Source organism: Antedon mediterranea, chromosome 5 (genome assembly GCF_964355755.1).
Source record: "Antedon mediterranea chromosome 5, ecAntMedi1.1, whole genome shotgun sequence".
In the NCBI taxonomy this organism is placed as follows: domain Eukaryota; kingdom Metazoa; phylum Echinodermata; class Crinoidea; order Comatulida; family Antedonidae; genus Antedon; species Antedon mediterranea.
Window position 1 is genome coordinate 13,265,680 of NC_092674.1, and position 25,962 is coordinate 13,291,641.

At 31.6% G+C, this 25,962-nt stretch overlaps 1 protein-coding gene across 1 annotated transcript; it reads right to left on the reverse strand.

The window, feature by feature from the left end:
• Nucleotides 1-296: 296 nt before the first annotated feature.
• On the reverse strand, nt 297-25,568 carry LOC140049121 (uncharacterized). Its single transcript, XM_072093949.1, has 9 exons — nt 25,414-25,568; nt 20,550-20,648; nt 13,000-13,098; nt 7,737-7,835; nt 3,989-4,091; nt 2,636-2,671; nt 2,053-2,218; nt 1,246-1,343; nt 297-507 (listed from the first exon to the last, which is right to left on the reverse strand). Exons 1-9 carry the CDS (start codon nt 25,528-25,530, stop codon nt 350-352), a joined length of 975 nt encoding a protein of 324 aa, XP_071950050.1. The 5' UTR covers nt 25,531-25,568; the 3' UTR covers nt 297-349.
• Between the last annotated feature and the right edge of the window lie 394 nt (nt 25,569-25,962).

Sequence of the window (25,962 nt, forward strand, 5' to 3'; positions counted from 1 at the left end):
CCACCGTGACAAGTTGTAAACAATCTTAATTAGCATATCATGCATAATTCATACTCGTGGTTTGAAATCTTTGTTTACTTTCGCTCGGAATGATTTTCCAGACGAAATTTAATCAAACTAATTTACCTGTTAATTACGTAAACTTGTTGTTTTTGGCTCGAATTTTTAACTTAAAGTGAATAACTTTAATATTACTTTGATATGGCCAATTTAAATTTAGAATATTTTGACCTTCATTTTTTGTGTTCAAAGGGACAATACAACTTTAAAGAAAGGGTCATGTGAGGTGGGTTTACAGTACATTGATGTAGGCCAAAGTATAATGTGATGCTTGTTTGATGGCTTGTAATTAATAAGTAAAAATATCATTATTTCTATTATATATTGTACGTACGTTTTCACACGAGGCGGGAGACGCCAGCTCTTCTACTTCAACATCTTCTTTACCTTCTATTCTTTTGTTGATATTTTCTTCAGCAAGTTTTCGATACAATGAGTTTGGGTTATCTATAAATCAGTAAATGTATTGTCTATAATAGAGTGAAGAAGCCTTCGGTTTCTGTATTAGGCCTGAGCTGAATTGAACGATTTTTTAGCATTAAGGGCAAATGTTATAGTATAGCTCAATATGCTCAGTTTACAAGCTAACTATAAAGGAAAATGATTTCAAGAAGAGCATAATTGATTTAATAAATCTAAGCAGAACTTCGATGCACGTCAAAGTGGGCACCAGATTATTTACACATCAGAGCTATGTATTGAAATTATGGCTCTGCAACCCATTGAGTAATGTGATTGGTAACATAATTTTGTAAAATTATTATCTGATTATTATCTGATGATTATTCTGACGGTTTGTCAATAAGAAGAACGGATACAAACAGACACATTCTTAGAAGTGTGGTCGATAAATAGTATACAATTCCTGATTCAAAACGATATTGTTTTATCGACATATGATAAACACCATCGCAATTTCTGCGACAAGTACGTGCATTTATTAACTTGGTTATTCGTATAAAAACGTGTTAAGGGGACTTATGGTAAACGAAATTGCTTTAATATAGGACAGAATGGTATTATTTATTCAAGTAAATTGAATACTGTGAACAGTAAATATATAATTCAGAAAAAATGAATTGATTTCCAATCCAATCTATTTCAATACAATACTTGTTCATTTTGTGATGAATGGTCTATTATGATGAATGAAACGATGGTGAAAACGTTGTTATTTATTTTTACCACTTTCGTCATTCTTGTCCCATTTGTTTAATTCTGCGTTTGTTTCTATAGTTTTAATAACAGCCACTCCGTCTGTTATTTCATGATTGACGTTAAATCTGAAATTTAATAATTTAAAAAAACTATATATACACAAAAACAATATTGAACCAAAATAATATGAATTAAACGCACAGAATAAAAAAAAACACATGCTTTCTTTTAGAGCTATGTTTGTGTTCCCTAATGATATAAGAAACGAGAAATTAATTTATTGATATCTTTAGATTCGTTTGTCTCTCCCAGTCTATAGTGAGACATCAACAACATATTATATAAGTGACATTGAACGCCAAGAATTACATTTATATATATGCCTACATATACTCATATTATGAAGTTTATTGTGCACAGTAATTATTTGATTTTGTCACATATGAAAAAAACATAATATTAATTCAGTACACATTTTACTTTATGAATTGTTGCCATACATTATATTCTGGAGTGCATGTTGTGTGCATTGATTTTGGTTTTAATTTAATGTAAATATACTTTTCTGAAATCGTCTACTTACTATACTTACTAGACGTAACAACAAAGCGGGCATACTATTTAGTATTGACAAGTACTCCAAATTAAAATATGGAAATTTATTATAAATACAATAATACTAATTGTTGGTAAATATTATTGTATTTTTAAAATATAACATAAATAATAAACACTGTGCTTATAAACAGAATATTTATTTTTTTTATATTATATGTAAGCTTATGAAAACTATTACTATTATGTTTGTGCTATTATGCTTAGCTATCTACTTACTCCTTTCCAAGACAAGCATTTACTAAACAGGTTTTACCCACACCTTCCTGTCCAATTACTTTAAGAATTCCAAGATTCACTTCAATTTTACCCTCTGTTAATGCTTCAATGTAAGTCTTCTCTACAAGCTTACCACGCGCAGTAATCACATATGGAATATCTAGATCTGTTAATTATTATGTAATTTAATACAATGAACAGTTAAAATGAGTATTAATGTTTTTGAGTAAATACATTACATTAAACTCATTCAAAGATGTCTCATTATTATAATGTATATTGATTCGGATTTATAAGAAGTAGCATAGATGATTTACACTCAAATCAATCGTCTTCGAAGTTGTAATGTGTTTGTAGCCTAATGATTGCATTACATGGTAAAACAATTAACGTAATAATGTGATTTGATGAAATACGATTAATCATTAGAATTTATAAAAGCAATACAGTAGTTTTTATTTAAAGACCAAATACATTATACGCACATAAGCGTATGAAATAGTGAAAAAAAGAAATGAAAAACACTAATTCAAATAACAATATTCTTCCTTAAAATTCTATTGTATGGAACAATTATTCATACCTGGCGTTTCAATATCTATGTCGGGCAATGGTCCACCTAAAACAAAGTTAGAATATATGTGTAAATAAAAGTACATGAAGCAAAATGCGAAAATGTAAGAGATAGTGTAAAAACCTCAGACCTCACTCACAACATACTGGTGTAACATGGGCTTTAAGTGCAGCGTTGGAACCAGTTATTCCGTGTGACATCATAGAGGCATCGCCCATCTCCAACAAAATGTCCACTAAAAATGGTTTTGTTTAAAATGGCTGATTTTTATATTTTTTTCATATTGATTTGTTTCCTGTAAAGCGGGCTATAGGCCTAAATGTGATAAAAAATATTATTTATAATTATTTTCTTAAACTCAAAGCCCACAGTATAAAATACACAGTAGGTAGTTAGATATAAGAAATACAAACATAGATTAAAGATCACGGTCCTGTTCATGGTTGAAAGGTGTTTTTATTGTTTGATTTTGATATTATATTTTTTTCATATTGCACAGGTTTTTGTTTGTTTTTTTTATTACGCTATAAAAAAATGTTTTTGTAGAATGTGCAAGTTATTTGTATTATTGTCATAGTTTTGATTATCTATCTGTCATATTATATGTGTATAGGCCTGTTTTGTTATTGTTATTATTAAAACAATAATTAAAAATATCTCAAACTTTATTGATTTAATTTGATTCTATTAATAATGTTAAAGAATATAATGTGAGTATCGAGTCAAGAAACTTGTATTAATAGAACTAGAACTAGAAAATCCTTCGTTGTAAATAGCATTCATATTTTTAATTCTAATGTAAGACGTTAATGCAATTTTTAAATAGTTTTACATTTTTAACAGTATTTTTAACTTTTTATCTTGTATTTTTAATCTGTTATAATACTGCACGTTTTTAAATTGTTGCAATATTGTTGTTTTAATCTACCAAGCAAAGTGAATTTCCATTTTTATGGACAAATAAAATTTCTTGAATCTTGAATCTTGAATCTTAATAATAAGCATTGGTTGAGAATTTACTTACATTGTTATTGTTTTTTTAAATATCTAAAACTTTATTTCTTAAATAATTCCAATTATATTAATACAATGTAAAAGAATATAATGTGATTTTAAAGAACAACAATCATTGGCTGAGAATTTACTTATATTGTTATATTTATTTTACTTAAAAAATTAAACAAGTAAAAACAAGACAATGTGAAACATTACAAACTAAACCTATTTTAGATATTAAGTGGTTTTCCATTAAAGTTTGTGTTATCTTTAAGCTGGACATACCGTCATTGTTTCAAGATTAGTTGTCAGCTGATTTACACATGTTTACAGCCTACCTCTTAGCCTACTTTGTTATAAACTCACCTTTCAATATGTCAATTATCTCGGCTTTTTGACCTGCCCTTAATTCGTTGTCATATTTCTTACACTCGTTTTCATTGTACAAATCTATTACAGATTTGCCATACTGTGTAAATTAAAAATGAATATGGTAGGTAAAAGAATACATTTTATTTTATTTTTTTTTTATTATATTTTTTTAACATTATTAATCAAAAAAGGAATCGAGTCAATATACTGAGATACTGATTCAAATTTATTCTAAAAAACAGAAGACCACGTCCTGTAATAATGTCTACACGTTTTGTTAAATCTTCTAATTTGGTATATAAATATAATTTTCAATCCATTATACAAACTATTATTGTAAATTAGGGCCTAATATTATTGTATTATCTTCGTTATTTATTTGTATTAATTATTACATTAAATATAACAAAAACTGTATACACAAATTAACAAAAACAAATTATCATTTTTAATTTAAATACTAATTACGTAACCTAATTTGATTTAACATTAAACCAACCTTATCTTCTTTTGAAACGTAAGATTTACCGGAACATTCCTTCATTATCTATATATAAATTTACGTAAGGGCTAAATTCGGTAAATCGCGCGTTATTTCTAGAATATTTATTTTATGGTATATACAGTTGGTTAGAATTTCGGTACTGATTTTAACCACCTGATGTAACCCCGTTTACTAATTAAATTTAGTTAGATAATTAGTTATTGACAATTAAAACGAATTTAGGTTCAACGATTAGCCCCAAATAGGGATGTTTTCCGATCGTGGTATACACTGTCTAATGGATGTCCTCATAAAAAATACCTGCACACAATAATACGAGGATACTTCCCATTTTCCTATCTCCTCCTACGATAATTATTTTTAATAGCTGAAAACCGGTTGAACAGCTCGAGTAAAGTATCATAATGTTGAAGACAGGCAGATTTTCTTTAAAAAATACTATTTTGATAGATTTAATATACGATTATACAAAATATGTATTGATTTGCGATGAATGAAACATTCCAATCTCTGTTCCACAAGTGTCTATTCCATCAGGCGTCGTAAAGGCAAGTACTGTATACTCATAACAGAAATTAGATCCATTTATTTTTCAATCTGTGCTGCAGAGGTTGGATATAGATTTTTTTAAAACGGATAATGAGCTAGCGTTTTCAGTCGCCGTATATTAATGTACAAATCTTTATTATTGCAGTTAAACCACCCACATCATCACCCTTTCTTCACTGGCATGAATAGCGTTGTAAAGCCATTAGAGGATAGGCCTGCGGTGCATCACATGCCCTAAACGCAGAACAACTTTGGTGGGTAGGGAAGGAACCAACTTAAGTATGAATTGGCTCTAAGAAGCAATTGAAACCCATTAGGCTTACTAATTAAGCTGAGTTAGATAATTTAATATTTATTGACGATTAAATCGAATTTATGATTTGCCCCGAATAGAGGTGGTTTTCACAAATTGTTTTACATTATATAAACATATACACGTCGTAGTGATGTATCGTTTCATGTACTGTACAATTTCAAACGACTAGGACGGTGATAGTTTCAACAAAGTATTACATCGCAATGTTTTACTGTGTTTAGTGGTATATTATTTGTAAACTAAATGGATAAAGAATATATTTAAAAATTGTTCCTCTTTGCACCCATCCTCTTCACCATTCCTCAACCCTAATGTAACATACAAAACACAAATTACGTTTATTTAAATTTGACACATTTTGTGACAAGTTTCTCTTACGGAAGTAATTCCCAGGGTGCTAATTTTAGTTGAGTACATAAATCACAGTGTCTATTTATTCGTTCCTGTAAACGACATGTATTATTGTCTTGCGGTACGTACATTTGAAATCGCCAGTTTTTTAACGCTGACATTATGTATTCGAGAACCATCTGTGGGCACGACCTAGATGGTACGCGAGCGAAGCGAGCGTACCATCTAGTATACACAATGATGGCTCTGTGATCGTTGTACGTGAGATCTTGTGTGACACATTCATGCAGAAGTGTTCGTTTATCCTAGTAAATAATATATTTTATTGTGTATAAAATATTATTTTGATTTATGTTAATTATTAAAATTAGTAACTTGTATCTTCGTCACAGGAATAACACACAATGACGTCAGATATGTGTCGATTGGATTTCCTCCGTTTGTGAATTTTTAAATGATTAATGGTGATGGACACCATTACCTGTCTACACAATGTACTACCTTCTGTACAACTTTAGGCCTTCTGTTTTTTTTTAATTCACTATCAGATTACAATCCATACATGGCTCATTATGTAGAGTACCTATTGAGAAGACGCGTGATGTTCTTGTACTGACATAGCGATTGGGGTGAGTGTCTGATTTATGTACCTATTGTGTTATGAATATATCACGCTGTTTTCTGATGTACGGAAGGCCCTGCATCACCCTCTCTAATGTAACAATCAACCCCTAGTGGTAAATTGTTGTTACGTTAGTGCAGGTTAATGTTACGTTAGTGCAGGTTAATTTTTGTTACGTTAGTGGTTGATTGTTACGTTAGTGGTTAATGTTACGTTAGTGGTTGATTGTTACATTAGTTGTTTATTGTTACGTTAGTAGGTGATACAGGACTTAGATGGTTAAAGTTTGCACAATACATAACACACAGTTGAAGTGATGATAACACGTGCGATTCATCGTGATCGAAAAAAAGTTGTGTGCAAACAGTAAAGTAGAAGAATGTCTAATGGAGTCCATCACGAAATAACAAGTTAATACAGATGGTGACGAATGATTACGAAAACAAAAATCTCGAAAACATAGACCACAACACAATCTTCTCAATATTAGGCTATATAATGTTTTCGATATTTCGCGAATACAACGACCTCGTTAAATCTTAGCAATACTACGTTATAGGGGTATGTTGAACTTACAAATTACTCACAGCTTTTCCTCCTCTACAAATGATATCAGAGAGAATGCATTGATTGTGTAAATATGAAATAGCTATAGCAACAGCATTACACTTTGCTATTCATTTTATGTCACAACAAGTAATATAACAATATAGTCCAACATCGATACAGGCGTTCTTACGGTAAATGTTTCTTAGAAATAATATCGCATTAGTCGATGTCTTCAGCCGTTTTTCATACATTACGATGAAGTTTGCTGATGTTATGACACGGTGGCGATACACTATCATTATTAATGCATTTCATATGTTCTGAAGCACGCAGGGATTAGGCTTGTATTTACACACTGAGTTATACAACTTTTTTTTGTTTACCTTAATGAAACATGAATCTTTTCAAGCTTCTGTTATATTCGTTGCAATAAACTGGCGCAATAGGCCTATGTATTCTCACTTCGTTTATGTTATAGGTTATTAGACCGACTTCAGATTGAGCTAGGTGTCACCCGGAAATGACATATATGACACAATGTTTTCTTGGGTTCTTACATGTGTATGAACAGAAAGGTTACAGGAAAACGCACATGGTTGAGGTGATAATTCAAAATGGCCGCCAAAATAGCAAAATTTTAACAATTATGTTGTAGCAATAAGCATTGCCTTAAAACAGAAATGAGACCATTAAATATGATCCCTCTGTGAACTCTAATCAAGCATATGTATATGCTATACCATGTTTAAAGTTTGGTACAGTGACCACCAATTAAGCACAATTAAATCGAATTGGTTTTTAATGACACGTATGACACACTAAATATTGCCGTATTGTGTAAATGACTTACGTGGTTCAAATGATTTACGTCTGCTCCAACTTTGATGAGATACATACATGTACGCACGTGACCAAAAGCAGCAGCACACATAAGAGGTGTTTCCCCGTCCTGAAAAAAAAGTTAATAATATTTCATAGAAAATGGTTGCTGGTATGAGAAGCGATACTGGGAGTACTGTACATTTATAAAATACATGTACACACGATTCACAGATAATTACCATAATAAGCACAGTTTGAATCTTTTATGTTATATGTTTTCTGGTTTTGCTAACGTGTACCGGGAATAGCGGAGATATACAATTAAACTAAGTATTTAAAATGTAAAATTGCTTAAGATTCATTAGATCAAAATGTTTGAATGGAAATCTATTTAGCTAACTTATAATGATGCATACATTTAGTTATAAATATAAGCTAAATAATATAATAAGTAAGTTATCAGGAATAGTTATTGCTTCAGGTTGACAAACCTTCTATCACTTAAACTATTAAAATTATGAACAAATACAACACCGTAATTTTTATTACAATACCTTTTCCGTTCCAAGTTTTGTTTTCGTTGCAAAAATAAAGATTTTATTGTTATTTCTATCATAATATAATCAAGAAGTGACAAATACAAAACAATGCAAATCACCAGTAGCCGTTTCCAAAAAAAAGGAATACGTTTTAAACGGCCTGCAACATGGGCCAATGCATCCCGGGTCTCAATGGTGATACAGTACATGCAGATAGCGCGCAACCTATTCAAACCTAACAGCAACTCAACAATTCGGCTACCATGCGGCTATATCGGAGTTTTACCTGATTTCAAATGTATCTATCATGGCTATAATCAGTTCTCCTGATATAAGCCTAATGTAATGTTTACCTAATTTCTGATATTTAAAATGTTAGGCCTATATTCATTTTACCATTTCCTCCGCGTATACTACGATGATGTTTAATATAATTGATTTGATCGTTGTTTTGCAGTATACTTTTATGTGACAAAAAATGTGACGTGCCCATATATGGACATGATGATGTCATATCACTACTATATTTGGGCACATCACACTCGTTTTGTTAAACTAATTTGATAGTGTAGACAGAGCTTTAAACTTAACACGTAGCCATAAAAAAATTAAAGCATGTATGTCGCCGCAAACGGCAAACATTGGATGGGAGCAAAAACTCGAAAGTCACAAATAAAAGGGATTATGCCTACATTACGGAAATCACTTTTATACCGCGGACGGTTGAAAATCTACCGATGAATCAGAAATTGTGTTTTAAAACCCTTTATAATATATTCCTAAGAAATATGGAACAATATCGTAATAGTGAACAATAATGTTATTATTACATCTGAGATAAATAAGGTAGGTATCGACGGCGGAGATCTTTACAAAAGTGTGTCCATTGTGCTCGTCTATGTCAGAATTAGGAACACTTTTTTATATATAGGCACGCTAACATTGATATCATGGAGCACATTTAGCTCGTAGTATCATGCACGTGCACATATAGCGCCTCGCGTTGATAAGCCGAGTCCAAAATATTAGTGAAACACGTAACATTGGAGTAATAATCATTCATTCATAAAAGTTAAGATATAATTAAATTAAACAAGTTAAGGTGTGTAAATGACTACTCCAATATTCTTTACAGGTAATTTCAAGTATTTCTTAGAATGAACTTGACGATCGCGCACGTGCGTAAAATCAGACTTAAAGATGTATTGTCCCTTTGACAAATTCCAAAAAAATAAAAAATAAAATATTTCGAAAAAAGGTGATGTTTTTTGAAGTATTATATTAGTTAATAACTTTCACAAACAATTAATCGAAAAAAAAATCATTTAACTTAAATACAGACGTTTTTTTTTTCAAAAAATAACTTTGACTTCCAGTCAAAGTTTTCAATCAAAACATATCCCATAATGCAACGCGCTTGTTTGGCTACTCTGTATGCATAATCATAAAACTTCCTCGCGATCTGTGTGAAAACACCTTCTCAACCAGGACAAGTTGTAAACAATCCTAATTAGCATATGCATAATGCATACTCGCGGTTTGAAATTTGTGTTTACTTTCGCTCGTGACGATTTTCCAGACGAAATTTAATCAAACTAATTTACCTGTTAATTATGTAAACGTGTTGTTTTTGGCTCAAATTTTCGGCTTAAAGTGAATAACTTTATTATTAATTTGATATGGCCAATTTAAATTTATAATGTTTTGACCTTCATTGTTTGTGTTTCAAGGGACAATACATTTTTAATCTTACAGGCAAAATGCCGACCCTTAATGAACATACACAGTAAATTCAATTACCGTGTTTAAAATGTAAATTTCGAATAATTCTTAAATGAACTTTGACCTTGCATCTACGAGAAAAACATCAACAGTTATCTAACAACACGTATACCTTACTTTAGCGCAAAACCGAAAGAACGAATGATTATTTATACACACTAGAGGGTGAGATCTCTTCACGTGCTCCCCTCCAGGAAGTGTAGATGATGTTTCTCGGAATGATAATGACTCGGGTAAAAAGATTTTAGAAGGACGTTATGGTTTGGACGGTTATCATTATTGAAATGCTTGATATTCGTAAAACTCAATTACTAACAAAAGGTCTTATCATCAGTTCTCCCTATGTAATGTTATATCCTATTCCCCACAATATACTCCGATGCTTTGTGAATATATTTAATTTGATCTTTATTAATTTGCAATATAATTGTTACTTTGATAACTACTATACCTTCACACGCGCGGTCCGAAAATAAACAAAAAACTAACATTGCTATCGCCACCAACGGCCAACTTAGAAACTAGGAAGTTGCAAGGTGATGACTCACCGAAAGCGTAATTTGGGCGGCACGGGGTGGTGGTGATGGAACCGCAGTAAAACAGTTGACTGTATTTATACAGTATAAGAACCACACTAAATAAATACAGTAAGACATTCGGCGATCGGGAACGCTAGCTCTGATTTAGTAACGCCTAAGGATCTATCTAGAATGTACGTACCTATCAGATATACATGTCTTGTGTTGTATAACAAATACGTATTGTAATAGTTACTGAAGTTAATATTACAACCTCGTCAATAAAAACACAAATATGTATATGTTCATTCACTTAGTTATGAAAACGCATACTATAAAGTTTCCTTTGTCTGTACAATGATGTAATCAAGCTGTTTACAAGAGTAATTAAAAACCAAATTGTAGTTGGAGAAAAGAAACTACGAAGCATGTTTATGTAATATAATGTTGTGTGCCGTTATGTTTTCACCATTGACAGCCATTGGAGTGGAGCTATATCATGGAGGTGGGTGTTTGCCCTCTAATCCCAAGGTCCGGGGTTCAATCTTGACTTTGTGCCATATATGGTTATTACTCTTCCAACTGCACCCCCTACGCTTCAAATGAGGTTTAGTTTAACTGCATGATGCATATTATATACTCTTCGATAATCATTTGATTTCATAACTTTTTATTATTATGATATTGTATGAGTAGGCCTAACAAAGTTAATTGTGTATTCTTGTTTATGTACCCATCAGTAGGACTAATTCACTGGTTGACCTAGTTTAGTTCTTACAAGCCTAATTACACTCCTGGATCTAAAATTATCCGAAAGCCACTCTTAGTGTTGATTAGAGTTTAATGTTCTGTATACAACACCCGGCAGCGTAATTTTTTTTTCCAGGACGAACGTGGGCAGAAATCATGAATAATTCATGAATAATTATGACATAATAGGGAACATTATAGAGGGCGCTATAAAAGCGGCACTATTTCTAGTCTAAGCATTTGCCGAAATAATGCGCCCTCTAGTTACCGAGGAATTTGAAGCTTCAAAATACAGATTGGAATGTTTCATTCATCGGAAATAAATACATTTGTATAAACATATATTAAATCTATCAAAATAGTGTTTTGTTAAGAAAATTGGCCTGTCTTCAACTGTATGATACTGTACTAGAGCTGTTCAACCGGTTTTCAGTTAATAAAAACATTTATCGTAGGAGGAGATAGGAAAATGCGAAACATCCTCGTATTATTGTGTACGGGTATTTTTGAAGATAGACATACATTAGACAGTGAATACCACGATCGGAAAACACCCCTATTTGGGGCAAATCATTGAACCTAAATTCGTTTTAATTGTCAATAACTAATTATCTAACTCAATTTAATTAGTAAACAGGGTTACATCAGGTGGTTTAAATCATTACCAAAAGTACGAACCAACTTTATATACCATCGAGTAAACATTCTAGAAGTAACACGCAATTTACCTAATTTTTCGCTTATGTAAATTTATATATAGTTTACCAACTACTTAAAATTACCGGTCGTAAGAAAGTGAACTTTTCGTAGTCCGATTGTGATGAAATTAAAACAGAATTGTTCAACAATATATTGTTGTTGTCAATTAATCATCGACGAAAACATGTCAGTAGAACACCCAGACTGCACATACGATTTCTACATGGCTACGTTTGGCTCTCAAACAAGACCATATAGATTGCTACAGTCGCGTGCTCAAGTTAGTGTTTACCGCCTGACCAACCGACCAACTGAGTGAGATGTAGAGTCGCGTTGCGCATGACTGAAAATGTAACAGTTGCAGCGTTCTATAGAGGGCCTCGGTTAGAGACAATGAGCGTGTTTGTTTGATTGGCAGCAGGGCAGTAGTATAGGCAAGCGCGTTGGAAAATCGTTTGATGTCACCGTCGATGAATATCCTTCTATGCTCAGACTGTTTAAAACTTTATGCGACAGGTATTACAAATTACTACAAAGGGTGACGATTATTAAAAAATGCGGCAGTACAAACGGTGTTTACAGATAATAATTATATGCGATGTGTAGGCCTACTTATTTTATGTCCTTGCTTAAGTATCGGGATCATTAATTTTACAAATATTATTAAGTTCTTTAGTGAGATCTTGCATAAAGGTATTCAGGTCCAGGGCTTTAAATGATCGCGACTTATAAACTATCTTTGCTTGATCTGACTTCCCGATGTCAAGATTAACCTTGATGAGGCAATGGTGTTCCAAACCATTTGAGGGATACAACCGTGCAGTTCTCTACAATAAAGTCATCCTCGCTACAAAGTAGGCTTTTGTGATCTATAATATGACCCGCAATGTGAGTTGGTTCATTTAGATTTGTTATTACCGGCATGCCCATTAAATTATAAAATTAAATACTTTTTTTTTGTAATCACACTGCACCCCTTATAATTAATTTTTGTTAAACTTACATTGTCTGGAAGATCCAATTTATCACCTGCCTTGAGCAAAATAGTGCAAACATCTGTGTGGCCGTTTTGTGCAGCCAAATTTAAAGGTGTCGATCGATGCTGAAAGATTAAAAACATTAATGTCATAATATTTTTCACTCTACAACATATTTATATCGTACTGAAATCAATTCGATGTGATCAATTAAAAATAACTTTATGGATTTAAATAATGCTACATTGCTACAATTAAATAACGATTTTTAAGATGATGTATTGTTACGTATACATTTATTTTGCTTCTATAATATTTTTTAATTTTTTTTTATTCATCACTTCATCCGGTACACAGCAAAATTTGAAATTCTAAGCAAGAAAAAAAAATCTTGTTTTAAGAAAAATTTCTTAAAATAAGCATTTTTTTTCTTGTCAAGATTTAAAATTACTTAAAACAAGAAATAATTTTCTAGAAAAGACACATTTTTTAAAATTAAGTTTTGCAATATTCTTGAAAATGCTTATTACAGGAAATATTTTACTTAAATAAAGAAGTCAATATCATTCTCTTCTTATTAAGAATAGTTTTGCAAGATTTGAAAATACTTAATTTGAAAAGTATTTTACTTAAAATAAGAAATCTATATTATATTTATCCCTATCAAGAATAATTTTTCTTAAATCAAGATTGATGAATTCTAAAAAATACTTAAAACAATAAATATTTGTCTAGGTAAGACAAAGTTTCTTAAATTAGGTTTCACAATAGTCTTGAAAATACTTGTTTTGAGAAATATTTTACTTAAAATAAGAATTCAATTTCACACTACCCTTATAAAGATTATTTTTACTTGAATCAAGATTCGCAATATTCTTGAAAATGCTTATTACAAGAAATATTTTACTTAAAATAAGAAGTCAATATCATTCTCTTCTTATTAATAATAGTTTTGCTTAAAACAAGATTTGAAAATACTTAATTTGAAAAGTATTTTACTTAAAATAAGAAATCAATATTATATTTATCCCTATCAAGAATAATTTTTCTTAAATCAAGATTGATGAATTTTAAAAATTACTTAAAACAATAAATATTTTTCTAGGTAAGACAAAGTTTCTTAAATTAGGTTTCGCAATATTCTTAAAAATACTTATTTTGAGAAATGTTTCACTTAAAATAAGAATTACGGCTGAATACGTATCCATGGCTCCAAAATGTGTTCAGGTAACACATTTTGACTGCTAAATTCTTACTATTGGTTTCATTTTCCCGTTAAATCAAATGGATATCTCGGTTCATATCCCTTTATTGTATATATAATTTACATAAAATACATAGTGTTGCTCTGTACGACACAAAACAATAACAAAAACCGACACACCCTAACATTCTGTTCTCTAAAGGCAGATGGTAAACACTATTACGGAATCTATTTGTAAATAAATCTCAAGACTATTTGGTTACCAATACATTTATTGAGCAATAGTATAGGTCGATATTACATAGTTTTAATACGCAAATTTCGCTTAGTAATACAGTGTAACACCGTGGTTTAAAAATATATTGTTTATTATAAAACATAGACATTTGCAAAAAAACACTATTATTTATGAAAAAGAACATAATTAAAATATATTGATATAAAGTTTGCAGTACATCACGTATATTTAGTTCTGAAAACAACTGTTGGGTTTCTCGACGTTTCGATTAAAGCATATTGATTGAAACGTTAAGAAACTCACAAGTTCTTTTCAGAATTAATATACGTAGTATGCACCGCAAACGTTACAATATTTATAATATCAATATTTAATTTCGCCATGCAAGCCTTCAAAAATTTAAATATACATTGGAATTAGGTGTACGTGCGTGCAAATAAAACATCTAAATGAATATGTATTTACAAAAAGCTCAAATTATGTTTTAGAGAATTTTTTTTTTCGGACCACAGTAAGTGGTTGGTGTAACTTCACATTAACGATATTGAAACATTATAAAGTTAATAAGTACGTCACCTTAACATAGACCTTTGCCATATACGATGATTTAAAATTCAGAGTTTTAATATTACAGTATTAGCCTACAGTTGAACTTCGTCAGCGGCCACCTGTAGAAAGCGGCCACCACTCGTATGCGGCTGCGGCCACTTTTTATTTACTAAAAATTAGATTGTTTGTATATTAAATTAATCCCCTTAAGTGGCTACCCAATCAATTTATATTGACTTTTGACAACAAACATACAATTTGGGTACTTATTATTGTGCTTTATATATTAGTATTAGCTTTATTTCGAAGCGATTTCAAAAATATTCCTGTGTTTTTTAGATGCGATGAAAACTATACACGACATCTGCCACTTGTTCAGGTCGCGAGGGAAGCGGCTTACGGAAGATTCAACTGTATGTCAATGCGGCTTAGAACTATGCCACATGCAATGTGCATTAAGAGAAAAAGTAAAATTATTGAAAATTATAATATTATTATTGTAATAATAATTATAATGTTCAATTTACTATAGCGCAAAATGCATGACGCCTCTAAGCGCTGAACAATCAACAGAAAAAAGAAGAGCAAAAACTATAGAAAATGCAAATTAAAAAGGTGGGATTTCAGGAGTTGTTTGAATGTCGTGAGTGATTCAGAATTCCTGATATAATTTGGAAGGGCTTTCAAGAGAACATCAGCTGACCACGAAAAGGCACGTTGTCCATAACATTTTGTTGAAGGCCTGAGTATAACCTCAGATGATGACCTCAGAGTTCGTTTTGGCTTGTATGGAGAAATGATATCAGATAGACAAGTTGGAGCCATGTTATGAAGTGATTTGAATGTAATGAGAAGAATTTTAAACATTATTCTCTTCTCAACTGACAACCAAATTGTTTTATGCCAAAATGATGTTTCACCTGTTTTGTCCGGATACCATAGTTCTTGTTTATTTGCTCATCCTCCGAAAAAGTATGTACAGTGTGACGTATTGACAAGAAGAAGCGATGACGTCATTAATATGCAGGGTGAGATGCAGTTTCCTCCCACACCCCCACATAAATTTTTCATATGCAACGTACTAATCCAACTATTTTGCACCGTCATTGAATATCTTAATCGCGGATCTCGTTCAACTCATATTGAAACACAAACTGTGCTTACTTTACTTCGCCAATGGGATCGTTTAGAATAGAAGGACAATGTACTTTATCGTAAAACTGTTGTTGACAATTTTCCGCATTTTGAACTTGTACTTCTGGCTGATCAGAAATCAACTATTTTGTCAAAATTACATGATGAACTGGTTTTGAAAGGACACTGGCTGATGATATTTAACAACATTGTATAACTTGTAAACGGCTCAAACTAAAGCTAAAGCTCATAAAGTCGACGTAAGCATTCGACGTGTGTTTAACAGACAAAATTTCAAATTTCGGGAGCAGCATAAATACAGATGTTTCTCTGCGGCCCGACACGATCTTGACTAAGGTCAACGACGTCAATTTCTTGTCAATTTTCGTAAGAGACGTAAGAAACGTATGAAACGCAATAATCGTTGCAAAATTCGACTTCTTACGTCGACCGGAAAACAGCCTTTAGTAGGCCTACCAATTTTTACATCCAAACCAATGGAGTTGGTATGTATTGATTTCCTTAAACTTGAACGTTCAGGAGGTGGTTTTGAAAATGTTCTAGTTGTTACAGACCATTTTACTAAATATGCTTAGGCATACCCTACCAAGGATCAAACAGCTACTACTGTAGCAAAAGTTTTAACTAATATTTTTTTTTTACATTATGGGTTTCCCAAACGCCTTAATTTCGACCAAGGCCATAATAAAAAAAAACATGAAACCACTGGTTATGGCCCTTTTTATCTTATGTTTGGACGAAACGCTAGATTACTTGTTGATGTACTATTTAGTATAGTAAATAATAATGGTTCAACAGATGATATGAGGAACAATAATGACGATTATGTAATTAAGTTACTTAAACAACTGAATGTCAACTTATGTCACATCCCAAAATTCAGCTAGTGAAGCCAAGGTTAGGCAAAACATAATTATGATAAACGAGCTACCAATTCAGTACTTAAAATAGGTGACTTGTTCAAAAGAAAGCTATTGTTGGTAAACATAAACTCGCTGACCAATGGGAAGAGAAGCCATGTTTTTGTTATAAACACCCCACTCTACCTGTGTATACAGTTGAGAATGATACTCATAGCGTATCCTTCACAGAATGTATGTTTCTGCCTATTGAAGACCCTATCGATGTTAATGTAAATCAACACATTATTACGTAACGTAGTTGGAAAATAAAGAAGGGTCGTCAAATGTTTTAATCTTGGAAAAGTAAACTAGCCCATCGTATGATTCATAGCATTTTAATGTTGACGATAATTGTTGTTATTTGTGTATGATTATTTTTCATTTTTCTTTTACCACTTGAGGTTTCTGACAATATAGAACCTCCAACGTGTTTGTAGTAACTCTTTAATTTCAGTATTTAACTAGTATATTCATTATTTAAGTTAGATTTATTTTGCTTTGATTTCTTTTAATAATTTAAGATTGATTTGAGTATTTTACTTTATATTTGTTTGAAACATGATTGTTTTGATATTTATGTACGGGTAATACGTACGTGCCTTGAACACGCTCTATTGTCCGTGGTTTAGTGTGAAACTTGTTTCTGGAATGAGATATTCGTTCGTTTGTATGCCCATTTTTTTTTTCTTCCTTTTGATTTTGCCAATATGCCGCTGTTAGTGGGTTGTCCTGCGACATGAGTACGGCTCTACAAACATGAATTTTTCAAGTTTGTTTATCTTTTTTATTGGTGGTAAATTACTATTCCGTTAATATTTATATGCTTGAACATACGGCAGTGGAAAGTTATGTTATTGTTCTTACTTTAGTTTGCTTGTAGATTTAATTTGATTTTTATCTTAATTTTGTAGTTTGTAAGTTATTTTGATATATTATACGGTTTAGCTTAGGATTTATGTTTTTTATTATAGCAGCGAGGGCGATGTTATATCCTGTAATTCACGTGGTCGGCCGAACTTAACTAATGTAGACTTATAGACCTGGGCTGTAACCACTAAGGTTTCAACTCCTAATAACTAATTGCCTTATTTTATGGAATTGGTACCTACTAATTACTTGGGTGTGACATTAATGGATATACCAGCTCTTAGGAGGGGACAAGTAGGGTCGCTGAACTGAAATGTCACCTCACTGGACTACTCCTTAAAGAGTCATGTATATTCTGTAATTATCACTTTTTGATTAACACACTTTGGAAATAACTTGAACTGATAGATACAACTTAATCACACTCTCTGTACATATAGTGTAAATAAAGTGCCATTGAGAGAATTTAACAACTTTCTGTGTCATTGATATACAGAGTGCTACATAAGTTAGATGTTAACATTAATTCCTATTTTATTATGAACGCAAACATTATAACGAACAATGAATACTAATTATAGTTTTCCAATAAATTCTACTTTGAACTCATCAAGCCCGAACCAGAATTTGTTTTCATTTTTTCGCAACTGAAGAAAATACATATTTAAGCCTATAGCCTAGATTTCAAAAGTTAAGCCTTATTTATACCTTTCACTGCTGGTCTAAAAAGATGAACTATACGAACCCCATAGGCTAGAGGCTTACTGTCACCGTGACAATTATGGTTATTCGCGTTAATGAACACAGTGTACCAAACATGTTGACCTGAAAACATGTTTTGTTTTTGTTCTGAATTGTGTATTTTTTGTGTGTCATATTTAATGCGAATAACCAATAAAGTAATTTTGTTATGTTTTCTTCGTAAAAAATAGTGCTTGTATGTTAAATTTTTCTTCATAGTATAATATTCAATTTGTTGGTGAATTGTACTTTTAAGAGTCCAGCTAAGCATAATTGTGGCACTTATTGACCAATTCCGAGCCTTTTATCGTCTGACTTGATTGGTGTCCTTTTTCGTGACATGATCTCCAGTTAGTACGGTAGATCTCATTGACCAACTACTGGCTTTCGGCCAATTGTTCTCTTCACCACAAAATCACATCCCTCTCCGCTTCAAAATCCTTTCTACATTCTTGTTGTATTTTGACACCGTGATACCTTTAAAACATTTAAGATGTCGGTGTCTCAACAACCTACGCCAACATCGGCAAATAGGGCATCACCTGTTTTGACTCTACTTCCATCCTCTGTTCTATTCTTATATAAGCGTTTACTAAGTTTATCCAGTAAGTTTAACTTAGCTTTGTAGGCATTACTTCTATTACTATAAACGCAATTCAAATGAATATGATTTTTTTTTTTTTTTTTTAGTTGGCTGAAATATTAACTTAAATTGACGTAAACGCTCATATACTGTCAGTATTTCTTTTATTTAAACCATTTCCCATTTGTACAGAGAACTTGAAAGGAAACATTTTGACTTTTTTTCATTTTATCGCCAAACCCGAGTGTTGTCACACGAAAATTACACAGTCAATATCATCGTACTCTAGAATTTACTGGATTTTATATGTTTAATGATAGGGACTCGATAATGACGCAAAAATTACTCAGTCAATATCATCGTACTCGAGTAAATATATACGATTTACGATCCTCGCAAAAGTATAGTCATGTGATGCAGTTTCAACCAATCACGTTCACGTATTTACATATATATAATATAATAAAAAATGATGTGTTCAATTTCAATTAGTTCCCCTCAATTTATAGTTCTTTAAATTTTTCTATTATTATTATTTTGTCCATCTTGTCTGAAAATTGATTACACCACATTCAATTGGGTTGATGTAGCCTACTTACTTGTCCATAACATTGAACAGTTGCGTTCTATCACTTACACTATTAAGATTACACACCTGTTCATGTGCGCCATAATATTGCTCATAATAATATTCTATACCACAAATGATTGTGCAAGCACGCGTATGTATTGATTCAACATTACTTTATTACCAATTTGGGGCTGGTGCAGTATATTCATGTGAAGTATATCAATATGGTCAACATTCGGGACACCAAAGAGTTCGGTAGTTTACCGTGCTTGCCGTGTTAGTCAGCCGATTGCAAATTCCTGCCAAACGCAACGAACACAATCAAATGAAAACGAGATAAAATATACCAAAACACACTGTACATATCTATAATAAAAAGTATGGATGGAGTCATTTAAGTGATACATATTGCACTTAGATGTTAAACAGATCACCAATTGAGTAACGATTCCTCACACAGTACCGTTTTACGGTCTTTATGAAATCAAGGCATTATCGATTCTACACCTTTGGTTATACTACAAATGTTAATGTATAGTAACCAGACCGTTCAATGGAGTCAGCTAATAGTGTAAAAATCAACGATCGGTGTGTTTCTAACAACAAAGGCTAAGTTTTTCATGGGATTTACAACGACGTCTTAAGTGCTAGGCATATTTTAGGTATGTTATTACCGGTTCGCCCTTTAAATTTGAAAATTAAATCATTTGTTTTAATCACACTGAATTATATAGCACCCCTTATTAACAATGTTTGTAAAACTTACATTGGTTGTAAGATCCAAATTAGCACCTGCCTTGAGCAAAATAGTGCAAATATCTGTGTGGCCATTAATTGCAGCAGAATGCAAAGGTGTCCATCCGTCCTGAAATATTACAAACATTATGTTATAGTATTTTTCACTTCACATCAAACTATCTAATATTGCAATAAAATCAATTAGATGTGATCATGTGTATATACAAATTCAATTAAATAATTGAATTTATATAATAATTTAAAGTATGTGTAATCAGTGCTACTAAGCACCTTTGATGATTACATTGTTTACTTAATTATGGCAACACAAACACAATATAAGTATATGAAAGTTACTTGGTGAAACTTAAAATTCAGCACCCGTCTATTTACAGGAACTAATTCAGAAGTATAACCCTGGTCGCCAGGGACTCGGATCTACACAAGATATTACTCGTTTTGCTGTTCCTAAAACTAATAGACTATTTAGTGATAAATCATTTTCTGTCATTGGACCTAAGTTATGGAACACTTTACCTATTAATGTGCGTATTGCTCCAAGTTTACAATGTTTTACAACATTGTTAAAGAGTTTTCTTTTCCCTAAGAAATAATTTAGATATGTACTGCTCTAATTAATGTACAACTTTTGAGAAAAGAGCTTTATAAATCTCTATAGCATAGTATAGTATAAAATAAATTGCCATAAATAGATTGTTAAATGATACTGGTATGTACTTCTTGTATCTAATTTGTAAACAAAAAATATTATTTTAATTATAAATTTGTAATATTAAACCATTGGACAGTGTGTGTGTGAAATATGTAAGGTACTTCCTCTATCTAATTTATAAAAAAAATAAATGTTTAATTAGACTTGTCTTTATTCATTAGGCATAATGTGTATGTACCAGTTGTTCCAGAAACGAATGAAACACGATTATTAATAAAAGTATGAAAGCACACATAAAACGAACAATGCTTAATAGTTTTCCTAAATATTTAACTCAATCATCACCGTGATGAATTCGGGAAATTTGCGTCATAACATGAAATACACATAATACTCTATGATCTGAAAAAAAATGTTTATAGTGTGCTGAGTGGTGTCTATCAATTGTGTACATATAGTAACAATGTGGTCCAAGCATGAGCTCTTTTCTTTTCCTTCTAATTAATTTCATTTATTATAAGAAATTCCTTAAATTCGTGTGATAATCCCGCGATAATAATAAGTAACATCAGCAAAACTAAATCTATATATAAATTTACGTAAGGGCAAAATTCGGTAAATCGCGCGTTATTTCTAGAATGTTTACTCGATGGTATATAAAGTTGGTTAGAATCTCAATACTGATTTTAACCACCTGATGTAACTCTGTTTACTAATTAAATTGAGTTAGACAATTAGTTATTGACGATTAAAACGAATTTAGGTTGAACGATTTGCCCCAAATAGAGGTGTTTTCCGACCGTAGTATACACTGTCTAATAGATGTCCTCTCAAAAAATACCTGCACACAATAATACGAGGATGCTTCGCATTTTCCTATCTCCTCCTACGATAATTGTTTTTAATAGCTGAAAACCGGTTGAACAGTTCGCGTACAGTATCATAATGTTGAAGACAGGCCGATTTTCTAAAAAAAATACTATTTTAATAGATTTAATATACGTTTATACAAATGCATTGATTTGCGATGAATGGAACATTCCAATCTCTCAGACTCCCAGTTTGTAGGTAAATTTATGCGCCCTCCATGGTTTAACACAAGTAGGTAAATTTATGGGCCCTTTGAGAATAAACTTAAAACTGAGATTAATTATCGCAATACTTTGACAATATTTTAAATACTGTACGTAACAACCATTTTGGTCGCCATTTGAAATGAAATTTTCTTGCTGTGAATGTGGTTACTGTTTATTGTATTAATTAGTAATTATAAAAAAGATAAACGTCGTAGTGGTGTACTTTACTATTTCAATCGACTATGACAGTGACAGTTTTAACAAAGTATTAAATCGGAAATGTTTTACGCTATTTAGTGGTATATTATTTATAGGCCTATAAAACATGAAAAAATGTTACTGAATGGATAAAGAATATATTAAAAAATTGCTCCTCTTTGTACCTATCCTCATCCCCAACCCTAATGTTAGATACAAAACACAAATTGGGTTTGTTTAAATGAGTCAAAATAAAAAATTTGGGCTCATTTTGTGACAAGTTTCTTTTCCAGAAGTAATTCCCAGGGTGCTAATTTTGGTTGACTACATAAATCATTGTGTCTATTTATTCGTTTCTGTAAACGACGATATTGTAGTACTGCGGTACATACATTTGAAATCGCCAATTTTTTTACGCTGAAATTACTATATAGGGCCTATTCGAGAACCATCTGTGGGCACGACCTAGATGGTACGCGAGCGAAGCGAGCGTACCATCTAGTACGTACAATTTTCATAATGGAGAAATTATATCCAGGATATTAGTGTATTGGTAGTAGCACAAACATCATTTATTCTGGTGATTAACGTAACTAATCACAGTTTAACGTTGGGAAACATGTAGTGTTAATTTAATTATAGGCATAATATAAAAAGACAATTTGTATTAATCATTACCATTATTAATAACGATTACGGTATAAGTTTACCTTATCAATAAATGATTAGGAGAAGAAAAATAATAAACATGTCAGCCGATTGCAAAATTGAACCAAATCAAATGAAAACGGAATAAAAACAATGATCAATATTGCACTTGTTTAGTGAATTTTAGATGTTAAAACGGCCACAATACGAGGTAGGCCTACTTTGTAGTGGCATTGAAGTAGAGTATGGCTTACGTGGTTTAACGTCTGAACTGTACTAACTTTAAATCAACTGGAGCTCATCAGTCATACATTTCGGATTTGACAAAGAATGTTTGGAAAATCAAAACTGATTACATTCCGATTTTCAGGATGTTTAAATATTGTCAAAAACGGTAGGAAGACCTAAACTTACTGTGATTTGTTTGTATTTAAATTATAATAGTATGAGGTTAATTTGGCCTAAAACAGTTTAGTGAATTGTGTTACTCACGCTCACGATCTCTTTTCGCGAATTCTAATCTCACATAAATAGGCAATGAAATCATTCATAAAAACATTCAAATGTCTTAAACTGAATTCTACAATGTAATGAATTAGTGACACCTCAAATAATTATAAGCCTATCGGCCCGGTTGTGTATTATTTGCAGTTTTTTTACCAACAAATAGCGTGTTACATTAGTCCAGTCTATAAAGGGACTAGTGACATTATCGCACGTCGCATTACCTATAAACGGTCTAATTCTGCCTCTCGCTCACCCTCTAGTAAGTGTGGACGATGGATCTCGGAATGTTAAATAATAACTCGAGTAAAACATTGGTTACCCTATTTATTGCAATGCTTGCTATTCGTTAAAATAAACATAATCTGTTTATCAGTGTCTTTTTTAGACTAAATAAGATGAGGAATATAACAATTTAAAGTACCATGTTTATTATTCGGGGCGTGGTGGGTGTTAGGGTGGCGGCGTTCATTCAAGGGAGGCGTTTGTTGGTAACATTTCATAATTAATACATACCTCTAGATATGGACAAACCTGCCTTTAGATATAAAGAATATTAAGACTAAAAATAATTTTGTTAAAAATATAGCAGAACTTGTATTATCAAGATACTGATTTATGGTGGCCCATCTTGTTTTTGTGTTGTTTTGTTTATGTCCTTTATTACTGTATGTTAATTTTCATTGATATGTATGCTTTTGCTATTTTAGTGTTAGTCTTTGAAGTAAATGTATTTGTTAGTATTGGGTAAGCCTTCAACTATCGAAAGCTATTTGGTTTGCTCCAATTTGCTTTTGCTATTCGTGAATAAAGAGTAAAAACACAAAACCGTATTAAAAAATTATCAAGAAGTGATAAATAAACAAACAATTCTATCAAAATGCTTGGTAAATTGTAAATATAGCAGTCAATGAATTCTTCTACAAATATAATTGTGTTTGTGTTAAAATACAATATTGCGTTGATAGTATTATGTGGCGGGGCGTTTATTAGAAGGTGGAGGTTGAATATTCCAAATATTTTTCATGTGGGAGAGGCGTTTATTCAAATAAATGCATTAGACCTAATTGGTATAATCAATACATTATTTAGTTTAAATCAAACACCAAATAATGACAATCATCAGTAGGCCATTTCGGCATAAGCAAGACGTTTTCAAACTGATTGCAACAACATGGGCCAAAGCATTCCGGGTCTCACGGCGATACACATGCAGGTAGGGGCACAATTGATTTGATGTGTTTTTTTGCAGTATATATTTTATTTTGCTTAAGTTCAATCTACACTATCAAACTTTATGTGAAAAAAAAGTGATGTACCTTTTTATGGACATGATGATGTCATATCACTACCATATTTGGGCACATTACATTTTTTTTTAAATTGATGTTATCTATATTTGTTATTCAACGTATAAAATGGAACTTCGAGTAATCGCTGACGGGATAGCGACATAACATGACACTTTGCTGGATTCAATGACAGTAGGTTGGATGTAGACCACTTTGCAATACTACTACTACGACGTACTCTTGTAATGATAAAATATCACAATCTTAGCGAACACATCTTGAAAAGAACGTGTCATCCGCGTATTGTCAGGGTTAATTTAGTAAATGTAGTTGCAAAACATAAATATTTAATATTAATGACCCTTGTGGTATTAGTGAGTTGGTTTATTTTAGGTATGCTATGTACGCCGGTACGCTCTTTAAATTTTAAAATTAAATATTTATTTAATCACACTGAATTATATTATAGTAACACTTATTATTAATGTTTGTAACACTTACATTTCTTGGAAGATCGAATTTAGCACCAGCCTTGAGCAAAATAGTGCAAACATCTGTGTGGCCGTTTTGTGCAGCCAAATATAAAGGTGACGCTCCATCCTGAAACATTACAAACATGATGTTATAGTAGTTTTCACTCTAAACAAAGTATTAATATTGTACTGAAATAAATACGATGTTATCAATTAAAAATAACGTTATGGATTCAAATAATGCTACTTTGTTAAATTAAATAAAGATTATTAACCTCTGGTGTTTACTTTAAGATAATGTATTGTATACGTATACATTGGTCTTGTTTGTATAATATTGTTCATATAAGTACTGTACAATTGTAAACCAAATAAGTGTTTCTTTGCCTTTATCAGGTAGTGCTGACAAGTGTAAATTATGATAAGGTGGCGTTTGAACTGGCAGTTATGACAAAAAATATAATACTAGGATCCAAATTCTGTTCAACTAAATACTTACTATTGACTTTGTTTTAGTTACTGGGCTGCAATAGTTTTTTTTTTAGTTTTTTTTTTTTTAAAGATGTTTTACTAAATC